Here is a 20982-nt window from a genome sequence, read left to right as displayed (position 1 = left end):
AAGGGCAGACTAAACAACAACTTATACATATTACTTATTTAATTGCACAAAAATGCATAAATACTCATTACACAGATGTACAAAAATACTTGTACTTTTTTGTTCAAATATACCTCTAAACAGACAGATATTTTGGCAAAACTGGGTCTTTAGAGGATGCATTCAAAAGGTCCAAGGTTACAGACCGCATCACCATTCTTGGACAGGTTTACAGTTAAAGAGCAGAGGAAGAAAAATAACCCAGTGCATACATTATCCATTCTGAAAAAAGAAAAAACAAAATGACAAGTAACAAGATGTCTGCATCTACTCTGCAGGTAACATCGTAAGCAACTCAATCCAAGATAATCGTCAAAGAAGTGAGACTAAGAATAATGAAAACATACTGTAGGAGTCCGCCGAGACCTCTATTATGGCAACATAAGCACTATGAAACGAGGACAATTTTGATTTCTAATTCAGGCTGGATACCTCAACATGCATTGATTGTCGAGTCCCACCCACCCTCCCACACCCAATAGAGCAGCTAGATAGTTTTCAGCACAGCGTTAGGTCCACTTCGAGTAAAGACTGCTCGCACAGGTTTATTTTTTTTGGGACTGTACCGTCAAAGGTCAAAAAGTCAGATTGTTGTCCGCTTAAGATTGTCGTCCGCAAGATGTTTCCACGGTCGCAAAATCCTCCTTTCCATTTTTCTGCGAGGAAAGCAACATCGGTAATGCACCTTAATGTCCGTTAAATAAACCTGATTTAAATTCAATTGAGTTCAAAATACCTTTACTCCGCTCTGAGGGAAAATCAAAAACCTTCAGGTACTGAATGGCATCTGGTGAGAGTGAGAAAATTGTTTAAAAACATTGTTTTGCAAGTCCATACAAATTAGCCAACTGAAAGCATCACATGTGACAGCCCAGGAAATGATGACATGGGCTGAGTTTGAAAAGGCAACCCTTTACTCTATAGTGCACTACTTCCTACGTAGGCCCTGGTCAAAAGTTGTGCACCAAATAACAAGGTGCCATTTCAGACGCAGACCGTTAGCTAGGCTTCTTGGGAAGGGTCATACTTACTAAACACTTAACAGAACTGACGGGATTTCCATCCTGGTTGTGAGGTTTCAGACGGGGACGGATACCAACGCATCTGGGGAATACAAAGCAGACTTAGAGAGGGCACTCCAGCAGCAAAGCCCATGCTTGGGTCATGTTCTGTGTTTGAGTTAGACAAGGTAGTCCCTCCCTGTCTGTCCATTTTCTTCCATGTGGTGCCTTATGAACACCACTCAGGTGGAATACTGGTCTAGTATACTGCTGATCACCTTACCAGAGAAATTACTTTCAGGGATACCAAATGCTTGGTTGTGTGAATATTGCTTCAGACGCTTTACAGACATTCAATTGTTTAAAGAGCAGCTATTGTTTGTCCCGTCAATAAATCTATCCGATTTACGCAACAGAGTGCTCCTTTTTCTTTATTCTCCCAGATAGTCACCAGTTGAAGAATCCTGGGGTAAATAATGTTTTTTTTTTTTTCCAAGTTCAAATAATGGACTTTCACTGACAAGAAATGTAACATACAACTCCACATGTAGACGGCATTAGTGTCAATCTACTCTACAAACCATCCACTGAGCTGTATAGGAAAGCTACTGTATTCAGACCCAATTTCTGTAGCTTTCACCACGTCGCCATAACTTGTTTTCCTGTCCTATCCCCCATTGGACAGTGCCACGCATTAGACCTTTGTGTTCTGGCCAAGGGAACCTGGAGGAGAACACCAGACAATGTGTTTGGCACTTCCATACCCTGTGGTCATGTTACATTATTTTCTTTCCCCCTGAACACGCCCCTCAGAATGCCGCACATTCCTCGGTCTTGGAAAATAAACTTAACAATTAACTTCCTATGCAAAGAGGATGAGATGGAGCCTATCAATGAGCAGCCACCATTGTTGGGTCAAACTTTAAGTAACAAAACGCAGCGGGATAGGGCACACTATTAGCCACAGGCTCCAGTGTGAAGTCTCCCCTACAGTGCCTTGCAAAAGTATTCATCCCCCTTGGCGTTTTCCCTATTTTGTTGCATTACAACCTGAAATTTAAAATGGATTTTTATTTGGATTTCATGTAATGGACATACACAAAATAGTCCAAATTGGTGAAAAAATTAATTAAGATGTTTCAACAACAAAAAAATAAATAACAGAAAAGTGGTGTGTGCATCTGTATTCACCCCCTTTGCTATGAAGCCCCTAAATAAGATCTGGTGCAACCAATTACCTTCAGAAGACACATAATTAGTTAAATAAAGTCCATCTGTGTGCAATCCAAGTGTCATATATATATATATATAAATATATATATATATATATATACATACATACATACATACACACACACACATATACAGTGAGGGGAAAAAAGTATTTGATCCCCTGCTGATTTTGTACGTTTGCCCACTGACAAAGACATGATCAGTCTATAATTTTAATGGTAGGTTTATTTGAACAGCGAGAGACAGAATAACAAAAAATCCAGAAAAACACATGTTAAAAATGTTATTTCCCTCATTAAAATGCAAATCAATTTATAAGTATTTGACCCCACTGCAAAACATAGTACTTAGTACTTGGTGGCAAAACCCTTGCTGGCAATCACAGAGGTCAGACGTTTCTTGTAGTTGGCCACCAGGTTTACACTCATCTCAGGAGGGATTTTGTTCCACTCCTCTATGCAGATCTTCTCCAAGTCATTAAGGTTTCGAGGCTGACGTTTGGCAACTCGAACCTTCAGCTCCCTCCACAGATTTTCTATGGGATTAAGGTCTGGAGACTGGCTAGGCCATTCCAGGACCTTAATGTGCTTCTTGAGCCACTCCTTTGTTGCCTTGGCCGTGTGTTTTGGGTCATTGTCATGCTGGAATACCCATCCGCTACCCATTTTCAATGCCCTGGCTGAGGGAAGGAGGTTCTCACCCAAGATTTGACGGTACATGGCCCCGTCCATCGTCCCTTTGATGCGGTGAAGTTGTCCTGTCCCCTTAGCAGAAAAACACCCCCAAAGCATAATGTTTCCACCTCCATGTTTGACGGTGGGGATGGTGTTCTTGGGGTCATAGGCAGCATTCCTCCTCCTCCAAACACAGCAAGTTGATGCCAAAGAGCTCCATTTTGGTCTCATCTGACCACAACACTTTCACCCAGTTCTCCTCTGAATCATTCAGATGTTCATTGGCAAACTTCAGACAGCCCTGTATATGTGCTTTCTTGAGCAGGGGGACCTTGCGGGCGCTGCAGGATTTCAGTCCTTCACAACCTAGTGTGTTACCAATTGTTTTCTTGGTGAGTAAGGTCCCAGCTGCCTTGAGATCATTGACAAGATCCTCTCGTGTAGTTCTGGTCTGATTCCTCACCGTTCTCATGATCATTGCAACTCCACAAGGTGAGATCTTGCATGGAGCCCCAGGCAGAGGGAGATTGACAGTTATTTTGAGTTTCTTCCATTTGCGAATAATCGCACCAACTGTTGTCACCTTCTCACCAAGCTGCTTGGCGATGGTCTTGTAGCCCATTCCAGCCTTGTGTAGGTCTACAATCTTGTCCCTGACATCCTTGGAGAGCTCTTTGGTCTTGGCCATGGTGAAGAGTTTGGAATCTGATTGATTGATTGCTTCTGTGGACAGGTGTCTTTTATACAGGTAACAAATTGAGATTAGGAGCACTCCCTTTAAGAGTGTGCTCCTAATCTCAGCTCGTTACCTGTATAAAAGACACCTGGGAGTCAGAAACATTTCTGATTGAGAGGGGGTCAAATACTTATTTCCCTCATTAAAATGCAAATCAATTTATAACATTTTTGACATGCGTTTTTCTGGATTTTGTTGTTATTCTGTCTCTCATTGTTCAAATAAACCTACCATTAAAATTATAGACTGATCATTTCTTTGTCAGTGGGCAAACATACAAAATCAGCAGGGGATCAAATACTTTTTTCCCCTCACCGTGTGTGTGTGTATAATATATATATATATATATATATATATATATATATATTCTGAAAGGCCCCAGAGTCTGCAACACCACTAAGCAAGGGGCTCCACCAAGCAGGCGGCACCATGAAGACCAATGAGCTCTCCAAACCAGGTTAGGGACAAAGTTGTGGAGAAGTACAGATCAGGGTTGGGTAAAAAAAAAAAATTCTCCAAAACTTTTAACATCCCACAAAGCACCATTAAATCCATTATTAAAAGATGGAAAGAATATGGCACCACAACGAACCTGCCAAGAGAGGGCCGCCCACCAAAACCCACAGACCAGGCAAGGAGGCCATTAATCAGCGAGGCAACAAAGAGACCAAAGATAACCCTGAAGGAGCTGCAAAGCTCCACAGCGGAGATTGGAGTATCTGTCCATAGGACCACTTTAAGCCGTACACTCCACAGAGCTGGGCTTTACTGAAGAGTGGCCAGAAAATACATTGCTTAAAGAAAAAAAAGAAAAAAAGCACCCACGTTTGGAGTTCGCCAAAAGGCATGTGGGAGACTCAAACATATGGAAGAAGGTACTCTGGTCAGATGAGACTAAAATTTAGCTTTTTGACCATCAAGGAAAACGCTATGTCTGGCGCAAACCTCTCATCACCCCGAGAACACCATCCCCACAGTGAAGCATGGTGGTGGCAGCATCATGCTGTGTGGATGTTTTTCCATCGGCAGGGACTGGGAAACTGGTGAGAATTGAAGGAATGATGGATGGCGCTAAATATGGGGAAATTCTTGAGGGAAACCGGTTTCAGTCTTCCAGAGATTTTAGACTGGGATGGAGGTTCACCTTCCAGCAGCACAATGACCCTAAGCATACTGCTAAAGCAACACTCGAGTGGTTTAAGGGGAAACATTTAAATGTTTTGGAATGGCCTAGTCAAAGCCCAGACCTCAATCCAATTGAGAATCTGTGGGATGACAGATTGCTGTACACCAGTGGAACCCATCCAACTTGAAGGAGCTGGAGCAGTTTTGCCTTGAAGAATGGGCAAAATTCCCAGTTGGTAGATGTGCCAAGCTTATAGAGACATACCCCAAGATACTTGCAGCTGTAATTGCTGCAAAAGGTGGCTCTACAAAGTATTGGCTTTGGGGGGGTGAAGTTCTGCACGCTCAAGTTCTGTTGTGTCTTTTTTTTTGTTTCACAAAAAGAAAAGTTGCATCTTCAAAGTGGTAGGCATGTTGTGTAAATCAAATGATACAATACCCCCCAAAATCCATTTTAATTCCAGGTTGTAAGGCAACGAAATAGGAAAAATGCCAAAGGGGGGTGAATACTTTCGCAAGCCACTGTCAGTACAGATCACACGAGGCTGCTGAGGGGAGGACAGCTCAAATGCTGGAATGGAGTAGTATCAAACATGGAAACCATATGTTTGACACCATTGCATCTATTCCATTCCAGACATTGCTAGGAGCCTGTCCTCACTAATTAAGGTGCTACCAGCCGCCTGTGATACAGATCTAGGGGATCAGCATCTACTCCCCCAATCCTAACCATTAGTGGGGCAAATGCAAAACTGACTCAATATCAGCATCTAGGGGTAGCTTCACCCTAGACCTACCAACTGTGAGGGAGGGGGTTTTACTACAGTAAAACAGAGCTACAAGGTGTGCAGGCTTTTGTTCCAGCCAGCACTAAACAATGCAGATCTAGCATCAGTTGTCTTTTAAAATCAATGAATAAGGGGGGGCTCATCTATATCATCACTACTACTCTGAGACACTATAAATATGGGCCCAGATACCCGTGTTAACCAAATTGTGTTTGTGCTAGGCTGCTACTCGCTGTTTTATCTATCATAGTCACTTTAACCCTACATGTACATATTACCTCGACTAACCTGTACCCCCGCACATTGACTCGGGACCCCCTGTACAGTGAGGGAAAAAAAAGTATTTGATCCCCTGCTGATTTTGTACGTTTGCCCACAGACAAAGACATGATCAGTCTATAATTTTAAATGGTAGGTTTATTTGAACAGTGAGAGACAGAATAACAACAAAAATCCAGAAAAACGCATGTCAAAAATGTTATAAATCGATTTGTATTTTAATGAGGGAAATAAGTATTTGACCCCCTCTCAATCAGAAATATTTCTGGCTCCCAGGTGTCTTTTATACAGGTAACGAGCTGAGATTAGGAGCACACTCTTAAAGGGAGTGCTCCTAATCTCAGCTTGTTACCTATCTACAAGACATCAGTCCACAGAAGCAATCAAATCAAATTCCAAACTCTCCACTATGGCCAAGACCAAGGAGCTCTCCAAGGATGTCAGGGACAAGATTGTAGACCTACACAAGGCTGGAATGGGCTACAAGACCATCGCCAAGCAGCTTGGTGAGAAGGTGACAACAGTTGTCACCTTCTCACCATGGCCTGGGGCTCCATGCAAGATCTCACCTCGTGGAGTTGCAATGATCATGAGAACAGTGAGGAATCAGCCCAGAACTACACAGGAGGATCTTGTCAATGATCTCAAGGCAGCTGGGACCATAGTCACCAAGAAAACAATTGGTAACACACTACGCCGTGAAGGACTGAAATCCTGCAGCGCCCGCAAGGTCCCCCTGCTCAAGAAAGCACATATACAGGGCCGTCTGAAGTTTGCCAATGAACATCTGAATGATTCAGAGGAGAATTGGGTGAAAGTGTTGTGGTCAGATGAGACCAAAATCGAGCTCTTTGGCATCAACTCAACTCGCCATGTTTGGAGGAGGAGGAATGCTGCCTATGACCCCAAGAACACCATCCCCACCGTCAAACATGGCGGTGGAAACATTATGCTTTGGGGGTGTTTTTCTGCTAAGGGGACAGGACAACTTCACCGCATCAAAGGGACGATGGACGGGGCCATGTACCGTCAAATCTTGGGTGAGAACCTCCTTCCCTCAGCCAGGGCATTGAAAATGGGTCGTGGATCAATTTATAACATTTGACATGCGTTTTTCTGGATTTTGTTGTTGTTATTCTGTCTCTCACTGTTCAAATAAACCTACCATTAAAATTATAGACTGATCATGTCTTTGTCAGTGGGCAAACATACAAAATCAGCAGGGGATCAAATACTTTCCCACTCCCCCCTCACTGTATATAGCCACGTTATTGAAGATTTTTTCTCTTTAGTTTATTTAGTAAATCTTTTCTTAGCTCAAATTTTTCTTAACTGCATTGTTGGTTAAGTAAGCATTTCACGGTAAGGTCTACTACACCTGTTGTATTCGGCGCATGTGACAACTACAATTTTATTTGATAAAACTATTTTTATAAAAACGTACAAACCCCATATAGTTCTCCAGGGCCAAGGTTGGTGACTACTGCGAATACACAGCATCTCATAAGTCAACTTGAGGAATTCGGGGGCTTAGCTCTGCAGGCGCTACACATTACATAACAAAGGCCCTCTGACCTAAGACTGTACGATTACCTATGCACCTTGAGGGGAATGAATGAAGTATGGATCCCCTCATTCACATCACTGAACTTTACTGTTAGCAGTTAGTGAGATTTGACTGCACATTCACCATCAAGTCTCTTTTGCAGCCAGCCATCAACATGTGGTTTCCAGGAAGGTGTCCAATTGTTGTGTATTCCACAACTATTAAGGGAACGGTTAAGTACATTCCCACCCATGGAAAAACTGGGATTGAATGTGTGAGTGAGAAAAGACAACTGCATTCCCTTAAACCAGAATATTGGGAACAAAGGGAACATCTACAGGAAAACATACCCAAGACTTCAGGTACACTGTAGCCCTGAAGTACATTACATTAGGTTCAGGTTGATATGTGCTGGCAGGCAGAACATGGTCGACCCCTTTGACCTTTAACTCGCATTGAGTTATTGGACTGCTCACCGAGAGCTGGTTCTCAGGACAACCAGTCACAACCGATTAAAGGTTTACAATGAACCCCATTAAAAACATTTAGAGTCATACCACGCTAGTCACCAGAGTGATGGGCTACATTCTTATACTGTAAAATAAAATGTATGATATTTTACTTGAGACAAAGCCATCAAGATGCATATCAGGGGCGAAGCAAGCAACTTAAATGTCATGCAACAGATGTCATACACCAGAAACAATGCGAGACACTTTACCCCGTATTTAATGAGACCTCAATTCCATGTATCATACTTGAGGGTCAGAGTTCATTGTGAATAAAACAAACAATGCTCTACCTGAGCAGTTCTGTCAAGACTGTCCTCACTTACTCGTTTTAAGAGGTCATAAAAACAGCCAACAGTGGAGAGGCTTGACTAAAGTTTAACAGGACTTTATGGGCAACAGATTCACTCAACGACCAATGCATAATCCAACCTGAGAGCCAATTAAAAACAGATTTCCTCTGTTGTGATCTCTTAGCAACGATTCCTGCGCACAGGAATGTTGCTGTGAGGAATTTTATGAAAGGAGTGAAGCGGACAGAGGTTGGACACTGCTGTGGTTTCTTACAGTATGCAAGACCGGCAGGTCAGTGGGCTTGGCACCAAGCCCCCTAAATGCACACAGAATGGATCCCCTGTCATGCTGAACAATACAGTGTCAGGTTGTGAATGTTTAAGGGTGGATAAGCTCACTACTGGTTCCTTGTGATGTCAGATGATAGTAGTTCCATTTCAAACATGTACAATCAAGAATGAATTTCCAATTTAGGAGAAACATTTGATTTGGGATTGATCCCAATCCTGATGTGTATCCATGCATGTTCCTGCTTGGTTTGCGATCACATGCGACACAGAGCAAGGCATGGTAAATGAGTGAGACGCTGAAGAGGCAGTAGACCCACCGGTTGGTCCCTCACCTGGGCGTGGAGGGCTGCGGCAGCGGCGGCAGCGGCCGGGTAGGTAAAGGCAGCGTGGGGGAGCCCAGGGGGAAGCTCCGTGGCATACAGGGGGTAAGGGGCCCACGCCTCGGGAGAGGCCGGGATCAGTGCTGCCCCCGTCAGGTCATCTATATGAAAAAGATATCCTCAAATGCATAGTAGTAGTTCTGATCTACACTTAGGAATTTTTTTTTGGGGGGGAACAGAAAGATAACTTCAGGGAAATTTTATGTAGCATCTCCCCGTTTCAAAGCATGTTCTCCCTTTAGGTGCCTACTAAACATAACCCAGGACTATGGTCATGTTTAAAAAGTAATTGGCCCTCCAGATGATCTTTGATTTAACATAATAAGACAGGTGAAATCAAGTTCCCAACCCAATTGTTTACACCTGTGCAAATATGTTAGATCAGTGATCCATGAATAAGGGCAGGACGATGTACTGGTCAAGCACTCAAACTGGGTCCATGTCCAGCTAGTCTGAAGCGCCTCCTTTCCTCGTGCCTTACTACTGGAGACTCGTCGTGAAGGACAGGAGCCGAGACTATTTAAAGTGGGGATTTTACAGAATGTTGGGGGAGCAAAGTGCAGGTGTATGTGGGTTTGATTAACCCCTCTAAGTCCTGGTTCCAACAATTGTGGTGAATTTAATTGAAGTGGAACATCGTGCACTACCTAGTTGTGCCTGACCAGCCGAGACAAAACTACATGATCTATGAGAAAGCAACAGATCAGAAAAATCTACTTGAGGTGTAGAGGTGAATTAGTTGACCCAGCATTGTCTGTAGGGCATATTCTAAAAGGAGAGGGAGGAAAGAGGGGGATTGGTAGTAGCCTATGTCCGCGTGGTGAGTGTTTCTAGGGTGCAGCCGCAGACTTACATGGGTCCCGTGCAATGAAGTGTGCTCCTAGAGCTGGGTGGATATTTGTGGGGTTCGGAGTGGCCATCAGCTTACTCTTTGCCATCTTCGTGTTGGCTTTAGCGAACTCTAAGCGCAGAGTCTGGGGACTCTCTGGGTCAAAACGGATCCCCTAGGGAGAGATGGGGAACACTGTAAGGGGGTGGAGAAGGGGGCAGCGGTGGAGATACTCTGCGAAGAGGTGTAAAGTGCTCTTTAGTCTGTGCTCACATGCATGCAGGTATGATTACTATACCATGGTAACTTCAGAAAAGCCCTTTGAGGAAAACGCTTATATAAGGAGAGGGGGGGTGTAGAGCTTCTGGACAATATGGAAAGGGAGGGCTTTCAGTTTACTTTGGTTATAGGCCATACAGGACTCCATTAGTTGAAACAGATGTGAAAGATATCGCAGTAAAAACAGCCATCCTGTCACATTTCAACTGCATTATGACAAGTAGACAATTGAGTCATCCTTAGGTGGGCAGTCATGACCCAACAATATTGCATATTGGAATTGAGGTCAAGGTTAACATTCCGTTCTTATGTCAAGGTGTCAACCTGCAGTTCAGCATAAAGACATATCCCCAAAGGTTGAAGAGGGCTACTCAATAATTCAGGGCTAGCCTCATGTCCGCTTATTAACGGCTGAATGGCTGCTTACGTTTAATGCGTTCTTCGCCGCTTCAGCGCCAGTCCGGTTATCAAAGGTAACAAGCCCGACAGGCTGGAAAAGAGAGCGAGAGAACAGAGCATCAGAGACAGTACAGGGAAAGACCGATGGCCCTTAAATTGGCTTAAAAAGGTACACTGTTACATTTCCACATGCAAACAATGGTGTGTTAGCGGTAGTAATGAAGGAAACATTTAATATATAGACTACTAGAGCGTCATGAGAAAGTCTAAAATGTCTACAGTACAAACATCCTGACTATACAGACTCCAGTACCCATCATACCTTGGATATGGACTTAATCTCACCTGCTTTGATGTCAACTTAATAAGGGATCCTTCATAACCCTGCAAATGCAAGTAAAACCCCAAACACCTTGTAAGTCACCATAGAAATGGCAGGAAGGTTGCACAATAAGAACAGCAAACTTGACAAGATGGACACACTTATTAAACATGTCAATAAGGTGAATCGGGGGGGGACACTAAAATAGTTGAAACATTTGACAAAAGATTCTGGCCTACCTTAAATGGTCTGAAGAGCAGGTAGAGTTCCCGTGGCTTGATGTCAACTGGAAGGCCGCTGACAAAGAGAGTTCGTACCTGGAAACACAAAATGCAAACTGAGACACATGCTACTAAAAAAGGTCAGATTAGGTTTCCATAGTAGGGTATAAAAATCACAAGGGTGCATCCAAGAGTGAGGGTTGAGGCAATATGCATGCCCCCAATTCAAACCTGGCTACGCCATTTTTTTTTTTATGCTTTGATTTTGAACACATTTTGTCCTGGCAACAGGAATAATATGTTTGGGGTTCAGGAACCAATGTTTGGGTGCGTGAGTGAGATAGGCATGGGATAATAGAATGAAAAGTGCAAGACATAACACCCTTACAAAAACAACCCTAGTTTACAGTGGGGAAAAAAAGTATTTAGTCAGCCACCAATTGTGCAAGTTCTCCCACTTAAAAAGATGAGAGAGGCCTGTAATTTTCATCATAGGTACACGTCAACTATGACAGACAAATTGAGGAAAAAAAATCCAGAAAATCCCATTGTAGGATTTTTAATGAATTTATTTGCAAATTATGGTGGAAAATAAGTATTTAGTCACCTACAAACAAGCAAGATTTCTGGCTCTCACAGACCTGTAACTTCTTCTTTCAGAGGCTCCTCTGTCCTCCACTCGTTACCTGTATTAATGGCACCTGTTTGAACTTGTTATCAGTATAAAATACACCTGTCCACAACCTCAAACAGTCACACTCCAAACTTCACAATGGCCAAGACCAAAGAGCTGTCAAAGGACACCAAAAACAAAATTGTAGACCTGCACCAGGCTGGGAAGACTGAATCTGCAATAGGTAAGCAGCTTGGTTTGAAGAAATCAACTGTGGGAGCAATTATTAGGAAATGGAAGACATACAAGACCACTGATAATCTCCCTCGATCTGGGGCTCCACGCAAGATCTCACCCCGTGGGGTCAAAATGATCACAAGAACGGTGAGCAAAAATCCCAGAACCACACGGGGGACCTAGTGAATGACCTGCAGAGAGCTGGGACCAAAGTAACAAAGCCAACCATCAGTAACACACTACGCCGCCAGGGACTCAAATCCTGCAGTGCGAGACGTGTCCCCCTGCTTAAGCCAGTACATGTCCAGGCCCGTCTGAAGTGCATTTGGATGATCCAGAAGAGGATTGGGAGAATGTCATATGGTCAGATGAAACCAAAATAGAACTTTTTGGTAAAAACTCAACTCGTCATGTTTGGAGGACAAAGAATGCTGAGTTGCATCCAAAGAACACCATACCTACTGTGAAGCATTGGGTTGGAAACATCATGCTTTGGGGCTGTTTTTCTGCAAAGGGACCAGGACGACTGATCCGTGTAAAGGAAAGAATGAATGGGGCCATGTATCGTGAGATTTTGAGTGAAACCCTCCTTCCATCAGCAAGGGCATTGAAGATGAAACGTGGCTGGGTCTTTCAGCATGACAATGATCCCAAACACACACCCGGGCAACGAAGGAGTGGCTTCGTAAGAAGCATTTCAAGGTCCTGGAGTGGCCTAGCCAGTCTCCAGATCTCAACCCCATAGAAAATCTTTGGAGGGAGTTGAAAGTCTGTGTTGCCCAGCGACAGCCCCAAAACATCACTGCTCTAGAGGAGATCTGCATGGAGGAATGGGCCAAAATACCAGCAACAGTGTGTGAAAACCTTGTGAAGACTTACAGAAAACGTTTGACCTGTGTCATTGCCAACAAAGGGTATATAACAAAGTATTGAGAAACTTTTGTTATTGACCAAATACTTATTTTCCACCATCATATGCCAATAAATTCATTAAAAATCCTACAATGTGATTTTCTGGATTTTTTTTTCTCATTTTGTCTGTCATAGTTGACGTGTACCTATGATGAAAATTACAGGCCTCTCTCATCTTTTTAAGTGGGAGAACTTGCACAATTGGTGGCTGACTAAATACTTTTTTTCCCCACTGTATATAGCCAAGTTATAATTTGTCAATGTCCTTTTATTAGCTCAAGTAGCCTACTTCTTATGTAGCTTCAAATTCCAGAAAAACAACTATTAGGCATGTCAGAATGAGTGAAGAAGCCAACCAATGCACATGAGAACGCAGAGAGAATCCATAACTAGGTGAAGCAGAGACGCGTCAGAAGAGGTGTACATTCAACATTGGAAACATCTAGCAATTACAACTATCAGCATTGACACTAATTTCAATTCACAACAATGGAGAAGTCAAACTTCAGGGTTCATTTGGGTTTGCTTTGAGCCTTTGACACCTGCATACCAGTGAAATTCTCATGAAAAGGTCGTTTTTCCAAAGTAAGCCTCAATGAAAATGCTACACAAGGTAAGAATAGCAAACCTGAAATTATACAGCTGAGGAGACTTCACACCAACACAAAGCAATTGAGACAAGGCCTACACTTCTGTGGCCTTTTAGGGTGCAGAGTGAGTGTGTTATTCTTAACTTTAGCGTTTGATGGGCTTTGGGCAAAATTTGCAAATATCAGAACACTTAATATATTAGGTATTCTGAGACTTCTGCCCATGTACAGTTCATCTGCGGGAATGTTTTTGCACTAAATAGGCCGAGAACACGCTTGCGAAGGAATAAAACGTAAACACCACCTAGGGCTCATTAACAGGCCTTTTGGGAAAATTAAGGCCACTTCAGCCAAAGAGAACTGATACTTGTTGAACCTGCCGACTAAGCACATGGGTGAATGACGTCTAATTTTAGACCAAATGGGCATCACAGACGGAGACCTTAACTGGGGTAGAAGAGCGTTCAGACAGAGGAATCAAGAAAAGACTAATTGAGAAAGCCTATGTCAGAAGAAGCTAGCCAAACTCGAGGTTCCAGGACATTAAAAGGGAGGATAGGGTATGCACGCACACACGATCATGGAAAGACTAACAAGAGGCAATATCAAGAGATGGGTTTTCCCTAATCAAGACAGAGGGTCATTTCCACCAATACACTATCCACTGCAAATTACTAAACGCTTCCTTCATTTCAGACACTACGAGTTTATTATTCCTGGGAGACCACAATCCGTTTGGCTTTTCTAACAAGGGTAATTAGGATAGCAGCACAGTAACAACCATCTAGCAATTCACAGAAAAAAAAGTAAATATCTTAAAGCTGGAATCAGTAATGGTGAAACTGCCACTTCCATTTGCGATATTACCACGATGCTGAATGTTCCTCGCCTCAGTTTCATAAACAAAAAAAACAAGGTGCTGGGGTGAACAGTGGCACTGTTTCCCGTAATGCGGATTCCAGCTTTAAAGTGTGCAATGCATGCAGGTAGAGAATTAAAATACAGATCTCATTGCAGTTTGTGAAGAAATTCACAAGTGACATTTTGCGCATATTTTCTACTACACACTTATGGAGAAAGGATTTGATTGGTATGAGCAATATAGTGATGCTGTTGTGCAAATGGAATAGACAACAGGTGGAAATTATAGGCAATTAGCAAGACACCCCCAATAAAGGACTGGTTTTGCAGGTGGTGACCACTGACCACTTCTCAGTTCCTATGCTTCCTGGCTGATGTTTTGGTCACTTTTGAATGCTGGCGGTGCTTTCACTCTAGTGGTAGCATGAGACGGAGTCTACAACCCACACAAGTGGCTCAGGTAGTGCAGCTCATCCAGGATGGCACATCAATGCGAGCTGTGGCAAGAAGGTTTGCTGTGTCTGTCAGCGTAGTGTCCAGAGCATGGAGGTGCTACCAGGAGACAGGCCAGTACATCAGGAGACGTGGAGAAGGCCGTAGGAGGGCAACAACCCAGCAGCAGGACTGCTACCTCCGCCTTTGTGCAAGGAGGAGCACTGCCAGAGCCCTGCAAAATTACCTCCAGCAGGCCACAAATGTGCATGTGTCTGCTCAAACGGTCAGAAACAGACTCCATGAGGGTGGTATGAGGGCCCGATGTCCACAGGTGGGGGTTGTGCTTACACCCCAACACCGTGCAGGACGTTTGGCATTTGCCAGAGAACACCAAGATTGGCAAATTCGCCACTGGCGCCCTGTGCTCTTCACAGATGAAAGCAGGTTCACATTGAGCACGTGACAGAGTCTGGAGACGCTGTGGAGAACGTTCTGCTGCCTGCAACATCCTCCAGCATGACCGGTTTGGCGGTGGGTCAGTCATGGTGTGGGGTGGCATTTTGAGGGTGACTCCAAATCCAGACCTCCATGTGCTCGCCAGAGGTAGCCTGACTGCCATTAGGTACCGAGATGAGATCCTCAGACCCCTTGTGAGACCATATGCTGGTGCGGTTGGCCCTGGGTTCCTCCTAATGCAAGACAATGCTAGACCTCATGTGGCTGGAGTGTGTCAGCAGTTCCTGCAAGAGGAAGGCATTGATGCTATGGACTGGCCTGCCCGTTCCCCAGACCTGAATCCAATTGAGCACATCTGGGACATCATGTCTCGCTCCATCCACCAACGCCACGTTGCACCACAGACAGAGTTGGCGGATGCTTTAGTCCAGGTCTGGGAGGAGATCCCTCAGGAGACCATCCGCCACCTCATCAGGAGCATGCCCAGGCGTTGTAGGGAGGTCATACAGGCACGTGGAGGCCACACACACTACTGAGCCTCATTTTGACTTGTTTTAAGGACATTACATCAAAGTTGGGTCAGCCTGTAGTGTGGTTTTCCACTTTAATTTTGAGGGTGACTCCAAATCCAGACCTCCATGGGTTGATACATTTGATTTCCATTGATCATTTGTGTGTGATTTTGTTGTCAGCACATTCAAATATGTAAAAAAAAAAAAAAGTATTTAATAAGATTATTTCATTCAGATCTAGGATGTGTTATTTTAGTGTTCCCTTTATTTTTTTGAGCAGTGTACATATAGGGCCTATAACATTTCTGAGTAAGATCGCAACAGCCTCAGCACAATGGGTAGCTTGAACTCATGCTGAAAACAAAATTGTTACACTGCCTCCTACTGGAGGATTTTATATTGGTCAGTGTCACCAGCAAAGCACCCCCACACCTCCTCCCATGCTTCACGGTGGGACCCACACATGAGGAGATCATCCATTCACCTACTCTGCATCTCACAAAGACGCGGCGGTTGGAACCAAAAATCTCCAATTTGGATTCATCAGACCAAAAGGACAGATTTCCACCGGTCTAATGTCCATTGCTCATGTTTCTTGGCCCAAGCAAGTCTCTTCTTATTGGTGTCCTTTAGTAGAGGTTTTATGCAGTCCCCTCTGAACAGTTGATGTTGAGATGTCTGTTACTTGAACTCTGTGAAGCATTTATTTGGGCTGCAATTTCTGAGGCTGGTAACCCTAATGAACTTATCCTCTGCAGCAGAGGTAACTCTGGGTCTTCCATTCCTGTGGCGGTCCTCATGAGAGCCAGTTTCATCATAGCACTTGATGGTTTTTGCGACTGCACTTGAAGAAACTTTCAAAGTTCTTGAAATCTTCCGTATTGACTGACCTCCATGTCTTAAAATAATGATGGACTGTCGTTTCTCTTTCCTTATTTGAGCGGTTCTTGCCATAATATGGACTTGGTCTTTTACCACGTAGGGCTATCTTCTGTATACCACCCCTACTTTGTCACAACACAACTGATTGGCTCAAACGCATTAACGAGGAAAGAAATTCCACAAATAATTTAAGGCGGCACACCTGTTAATTGAAATGCATTCCAGGTGACTACCTCATGAATCTGGTTGAGAGAATGCCAAGACTGTGCAAAGCTGTCAAGGCAAAGGGTGGCTAATTTGAAGAATAAAATATATTTTGATTTGTTTAACACTTTTTTTGGTTACTACAGAATTCCATGTGTTATTTCATAGTTGAGGTCTTCACTATTATTCTACAATGTAGAAAATAGTAAAAAGAAAAACCCTTGAATGAGTAGGTGTCCAAACTTTTGACTGGTACTGTATATCTAAAAGGATTCCCCTCCAATAGACAGCACTTATTGTTTACATTTTAGTCACTTATAAGACTTACTGTAAGTGCATACATTTCTGTACTGGTCCCCCGTGCGAGTCGAAGCCACAACCCTGGCCATGCTCTACCAGCTGAGCCACACAGGACATGTCATACAGTGCATTCGGAAAGTATTCAGACCCCTTAGCTGTGTTCTAATACTCATACTAACTGCACTATTTGTGAAGTAAATTTAGCATGAGGTATGCTTATTGGTCATAGTATGGAAATAGTTAGTACGCCAAAAGTTCCCGGATGTTGTACTAAATTCGCCAAAATACCTAAGTATACAAGCAGTGGACACTGTGCTTTTAGGGCCCATAATGAAGTTCAGAAAATGGCTGTGGCTCCACAACATTTTCAGATTTGTAGAAAATGGTGGAGAATATGCAGTACGACGAGAGCGGATACAAATTAAATTGCGTTACCTAATTATGACAAATGTTAAGAATACGTTGAGCAATGTAATAAATTAATGACTTCAAATAAGTTACGCTACGTTGGCTGACAATTTGTTGGCTACGCTATCCTTACGAACTGCATAGCATATCATTACAGCAGTAGGTACCGGTATGTTAGCTACGTAATGTTAGTTGGCTACTAATACGTCGAACTTGCCAGTATATTAACTATATGCTATCTAACTAACTCCAACGTTTATTGACTTGATTATTCACGTAATTTTTTGCCAAGTGCTATAGTCGTTGTGCGTTCAATGGACAAAATTCGCCCTTTGCTATCTAATCTGATTTCAGAGCACTCTCGTCTGAGTGTGCCAGAGCGCAGAATAACTGATTAATTTATGAATGCTCAACACCCGGTGTCAGTAAACGTCGCAAAAATGCGTAATTAAATTGTTGCCAGCAGCACAGTTAGTCACCAACGCTCTGGATAACCAGCTCTGCTAGGGCGCGTAAAATGGTCAGAGTGAGGTGTTCCCTCATTTGTGTCTGGAAGTAGCTAGCCAGCTAGCTTGTGTGCTTGACCGCCGTTGTGATGGTCAGAACGCTAGGACCAACCCTACTCCTCGGCCAGACCGTCCAGTGACACTGCCTGGCAGTGTGCGCGCTGAAGGCGCCGAGAGGGAAATGCTCAGAATTTACGAACGTCAAGTGGGCACTCTGGCACTCCAGATTGAATTGACGAACACACCCGAAGTCGAGAGGTTGCATAGCAACAGCATCAACTTCCGATAGTAGCGCTACGCCTGTCTATGCTCAACTGAAAGGATACCGTTCGTTTACAGTATACTAAAATGAACTAATAGTATATACACTCATTAAGTATGTAGTATACAGTATGTTAGCATGGGTATTCGAACACAGCCCTCAGCACCTTTGGCAGCGATTACAGCCTCGAGTCTTCTTGGGTATAACGCTACAAGCTTGGCACACCTGTATTTGGAGAGTTTCTCCCATTCTTCTCTGCAGATTCTCTCAAGCTCTGTCAGGTTGGATGGGGAGCGTTGCTGCACAGCTATTTTCAGGTCTCTCCAGAGATGTTCGATCGGGTTCAAGTCCGGGCCACTCAAGGACATTCAGAGACTCATCCTGAAGCCACTCCTGCGTTGTCCTGTTGGAAGGTGAACCTTTGATCCAGTCTGAGGTCCTGAGCAGGTTTTCATCAAGGATCTCTGTACCTCGCCCCATTCATCTTTGTCTCGATCCTGACTAGTCTCCCAGTCCCTGCCGCTGAATAACATCCCCACAGCATGATGCTCCCACCACCATGCTTCACCGTAAGGATGTTTCCTCCAGACGTGATGCTTAGCATTCAGGCCAAAGAGCTCAATCTTGGTTTCGTCAGACCAGAGAATCTTGTTTCTCATGGTCAGTCTTTAGGTGCCTTTTGGCAAACTTCAAGAGGGCTGTCATGTGCCTTTTACTGAGGAGTGGCTTCCGTCAGGCTACTACCATAAAGGCCTGATTGGTGAAGTGTTGCTGAGATGGTTGTCCTTCTGGTAGGTTCTCCCATCTCCACAGAGGACCTCTGGAGCTCTGTCAGTGACCATCGGGTTCTTGGTCACCTCCCTGCCAAGGCCCTTTTCCCCGGATTGCTCAGTTTGGCTGGGCGGCCAGCTCTAGGAAGAGTCTTGGTGGTTCCAAACTTCTTCCATTTAAGAATGAAAGACAATTCCTTCAACCTCATGGCTTGGTTTTTGCTCTGACATGCACTGTCAACTGTGGGACCTTATGTAGACAGAATTGCCTTTCCAAATCATGTCCTATCAATTGAATTTACCACAGGTGGACTCCAATCAAGTTGTAGAAACACAAAGGATTATCAATGGAAACAGGATGCACCAAGCTCAATTTCAAGTCTCATAGCAAAGGGTCTGAATACTTATATATATATTTACATATCTTTTTTATATAAATTTGCAACACATACTAAAAACATGTTTTCGTTTTGTCATTATGGGGTGTTGTGTGTAGATTGATGAGGATTCTTTAAAAAAAATCCATTTTAGAATAAGGCTGTAACATAACGCCACAATCTCTAATTCATTTTTTGCCAAACAGCAGTCCCACCACTTTTTTGCTATAAAGCTAAGAGATGGTGCTGGAGAAACTACTCAAATTCATAGTTGGCGCTGTGGATGCAAGGAATGAAAATCCATGAGTTCAAGTTAAAGACATTGTTTACGAACAATGGAGTAAAACAGTTTTTAATGGAGGCATAGCCTACGTATAATATTCTTCAAGAGTCGATGGGTATATTTAATTATAAACTGGGTGGTTCGAGCCCTGAATGCTGATTGGCTGACAGCCATGGTATATCAGACCATACACCACAGGTTTGACAAAACATTTCTTGTTACTGCTCTAATTACGTTGGTAACCAGTTTATAATAGCAATAAGTCACCTCGGGTGTTTGTGGTATATCAATCAATCAATCAATTTTATTTTATATAGCCCTTCTTACATCAGCTAATATCTCGAAGTGCTGTACAGAAACCCAGCCTAAAACCCCAAACAGCTAGTAATGCAGGTGTAGAAGCACGGTGGCTAGGAAAAACTCCCTAGAAAGGCAAAACCTAGGAAGAAACCTAGAGAGGAACCAGGCTATGAGGGGTGGCCAGTCCTCTTCTGGCTGTGCCGGGTGGAGATTATAACAGAACCATGCCAAGATGTTCAAAAATGTTCATAAGTGACAAGCATGGTCAAATAATAATCAGGAATAAATCTCAGTTGGCTTTTCATAGCCGATCATTAGAGTTTAAAACAGCAGGTCTGGGACAGGTAGGGGTTCCATAACCGCAGGCAGAACAGTTTAAACTGGAATAGCAGCAAGGCCAGGCGGACTGGGGACAGCAAGGAGTCACCACGGCCGGTAGTCCCGACGTATGGTCCTAGGGCTCAGGTCTCTCAGTTGGCTTTTCATAGCCGATCATTTAGAGTTGAAAACAGCAGGTCTGGGACAGGTAGGGGTTTCGTAGCCGCAGGCAGAACAGTTGAAACTGGAATAGCAGCAAGGCCAGGCGGACTGGGGACAGCAAGGTGTCATCATGCCCGGTAGTCCTGACGTATGGTCCTAGGGCTCAGGTTCTCAGAGAGAAAGAGAGAACGAGAGAATTAGAGAGAGCATACTTAAATTCACACAGGACACTGGATAAGACAGGAGAAGTACTCCAGGTATAACCAACTAACCCCAGCCCCCGACACATAAACTACTGCAGCATAAATACTGGAGGCTGAGACAGGAGCGGTCCGAGACACTGTGGCCCCATCCGAAGAAACCCCGGACAGGGCCAAACAGGAAGGATATAACCCCACCCACTCCGCCAAAGCACAGCCCCCGCACCACTAGAGGGATATCCCCAACCACCAACTTACAATCCTGAGACAAGGCCGAGTATAGCCCACAGAGGTCTCCACCACAGCACAAACCAAGGGGGGCGCCAACCCAGACAGGAAGATCACGTCAGTAACTCAACCCACTCAAGTGACGCACCCCTCCCAGGGACGGCATGAAAGAGCACCAGCAAGCCAGTGACTCAGCCCCTGCAACAGGGTTAGAGGCAGAGA

The 20982-nt window shown here is 43.9% G+C and overlaps 1 protein-coding gene across 1 annotated transcript; it reads right to left on the bottom strand.

The window, feature by feature from the left end:
• Positions 1 to 775: 775 nt before the first annotated feature.
• LOC123487498 (RNA-binding protein, mRNA-processing factor 2a-like) lies at positions 776 to 11060 on the bottom strand (the record flags this gene model as incomplete). Its single annotated transcript, XM_045218707.1, has 7 exons — positions 776 to 826; positions 1071 to 1143; positions 8847 to 8995; positions 9748 to 9898; positions 10430 to 10492; positions 10747 to 10785; positions 10963 to 11060. Coding segments are annotated over 6 exons (566 nt in total), but the record flags the coding sequence as incomplete, so codon positions are not given.
• Between the last annotated feature and the right edge of the window lie 9922 nt (positions 11061 to 20982).

Source organism: Coregonus clupeaformis, unplaced genomic scaffold (genome assembly GCF_020615455.1).
Source record: "Coregonus clupeaformis isolate EN_2021a unplaced genomic scaffold, ASM2061545v1 scaf1735, whole genome shotgun sequence".
Lineage (NCBI taxonomy): Eukaryota > Metazoa > Chordata > Actinopteri > Salmoniformes > Salmonidae > Coregonus > Coregonus clupeaformis.
Note: the sequence above shows the minus strand (reverse complement) of the source record. Positions and strands in the feature narration are given on the sequence as shown.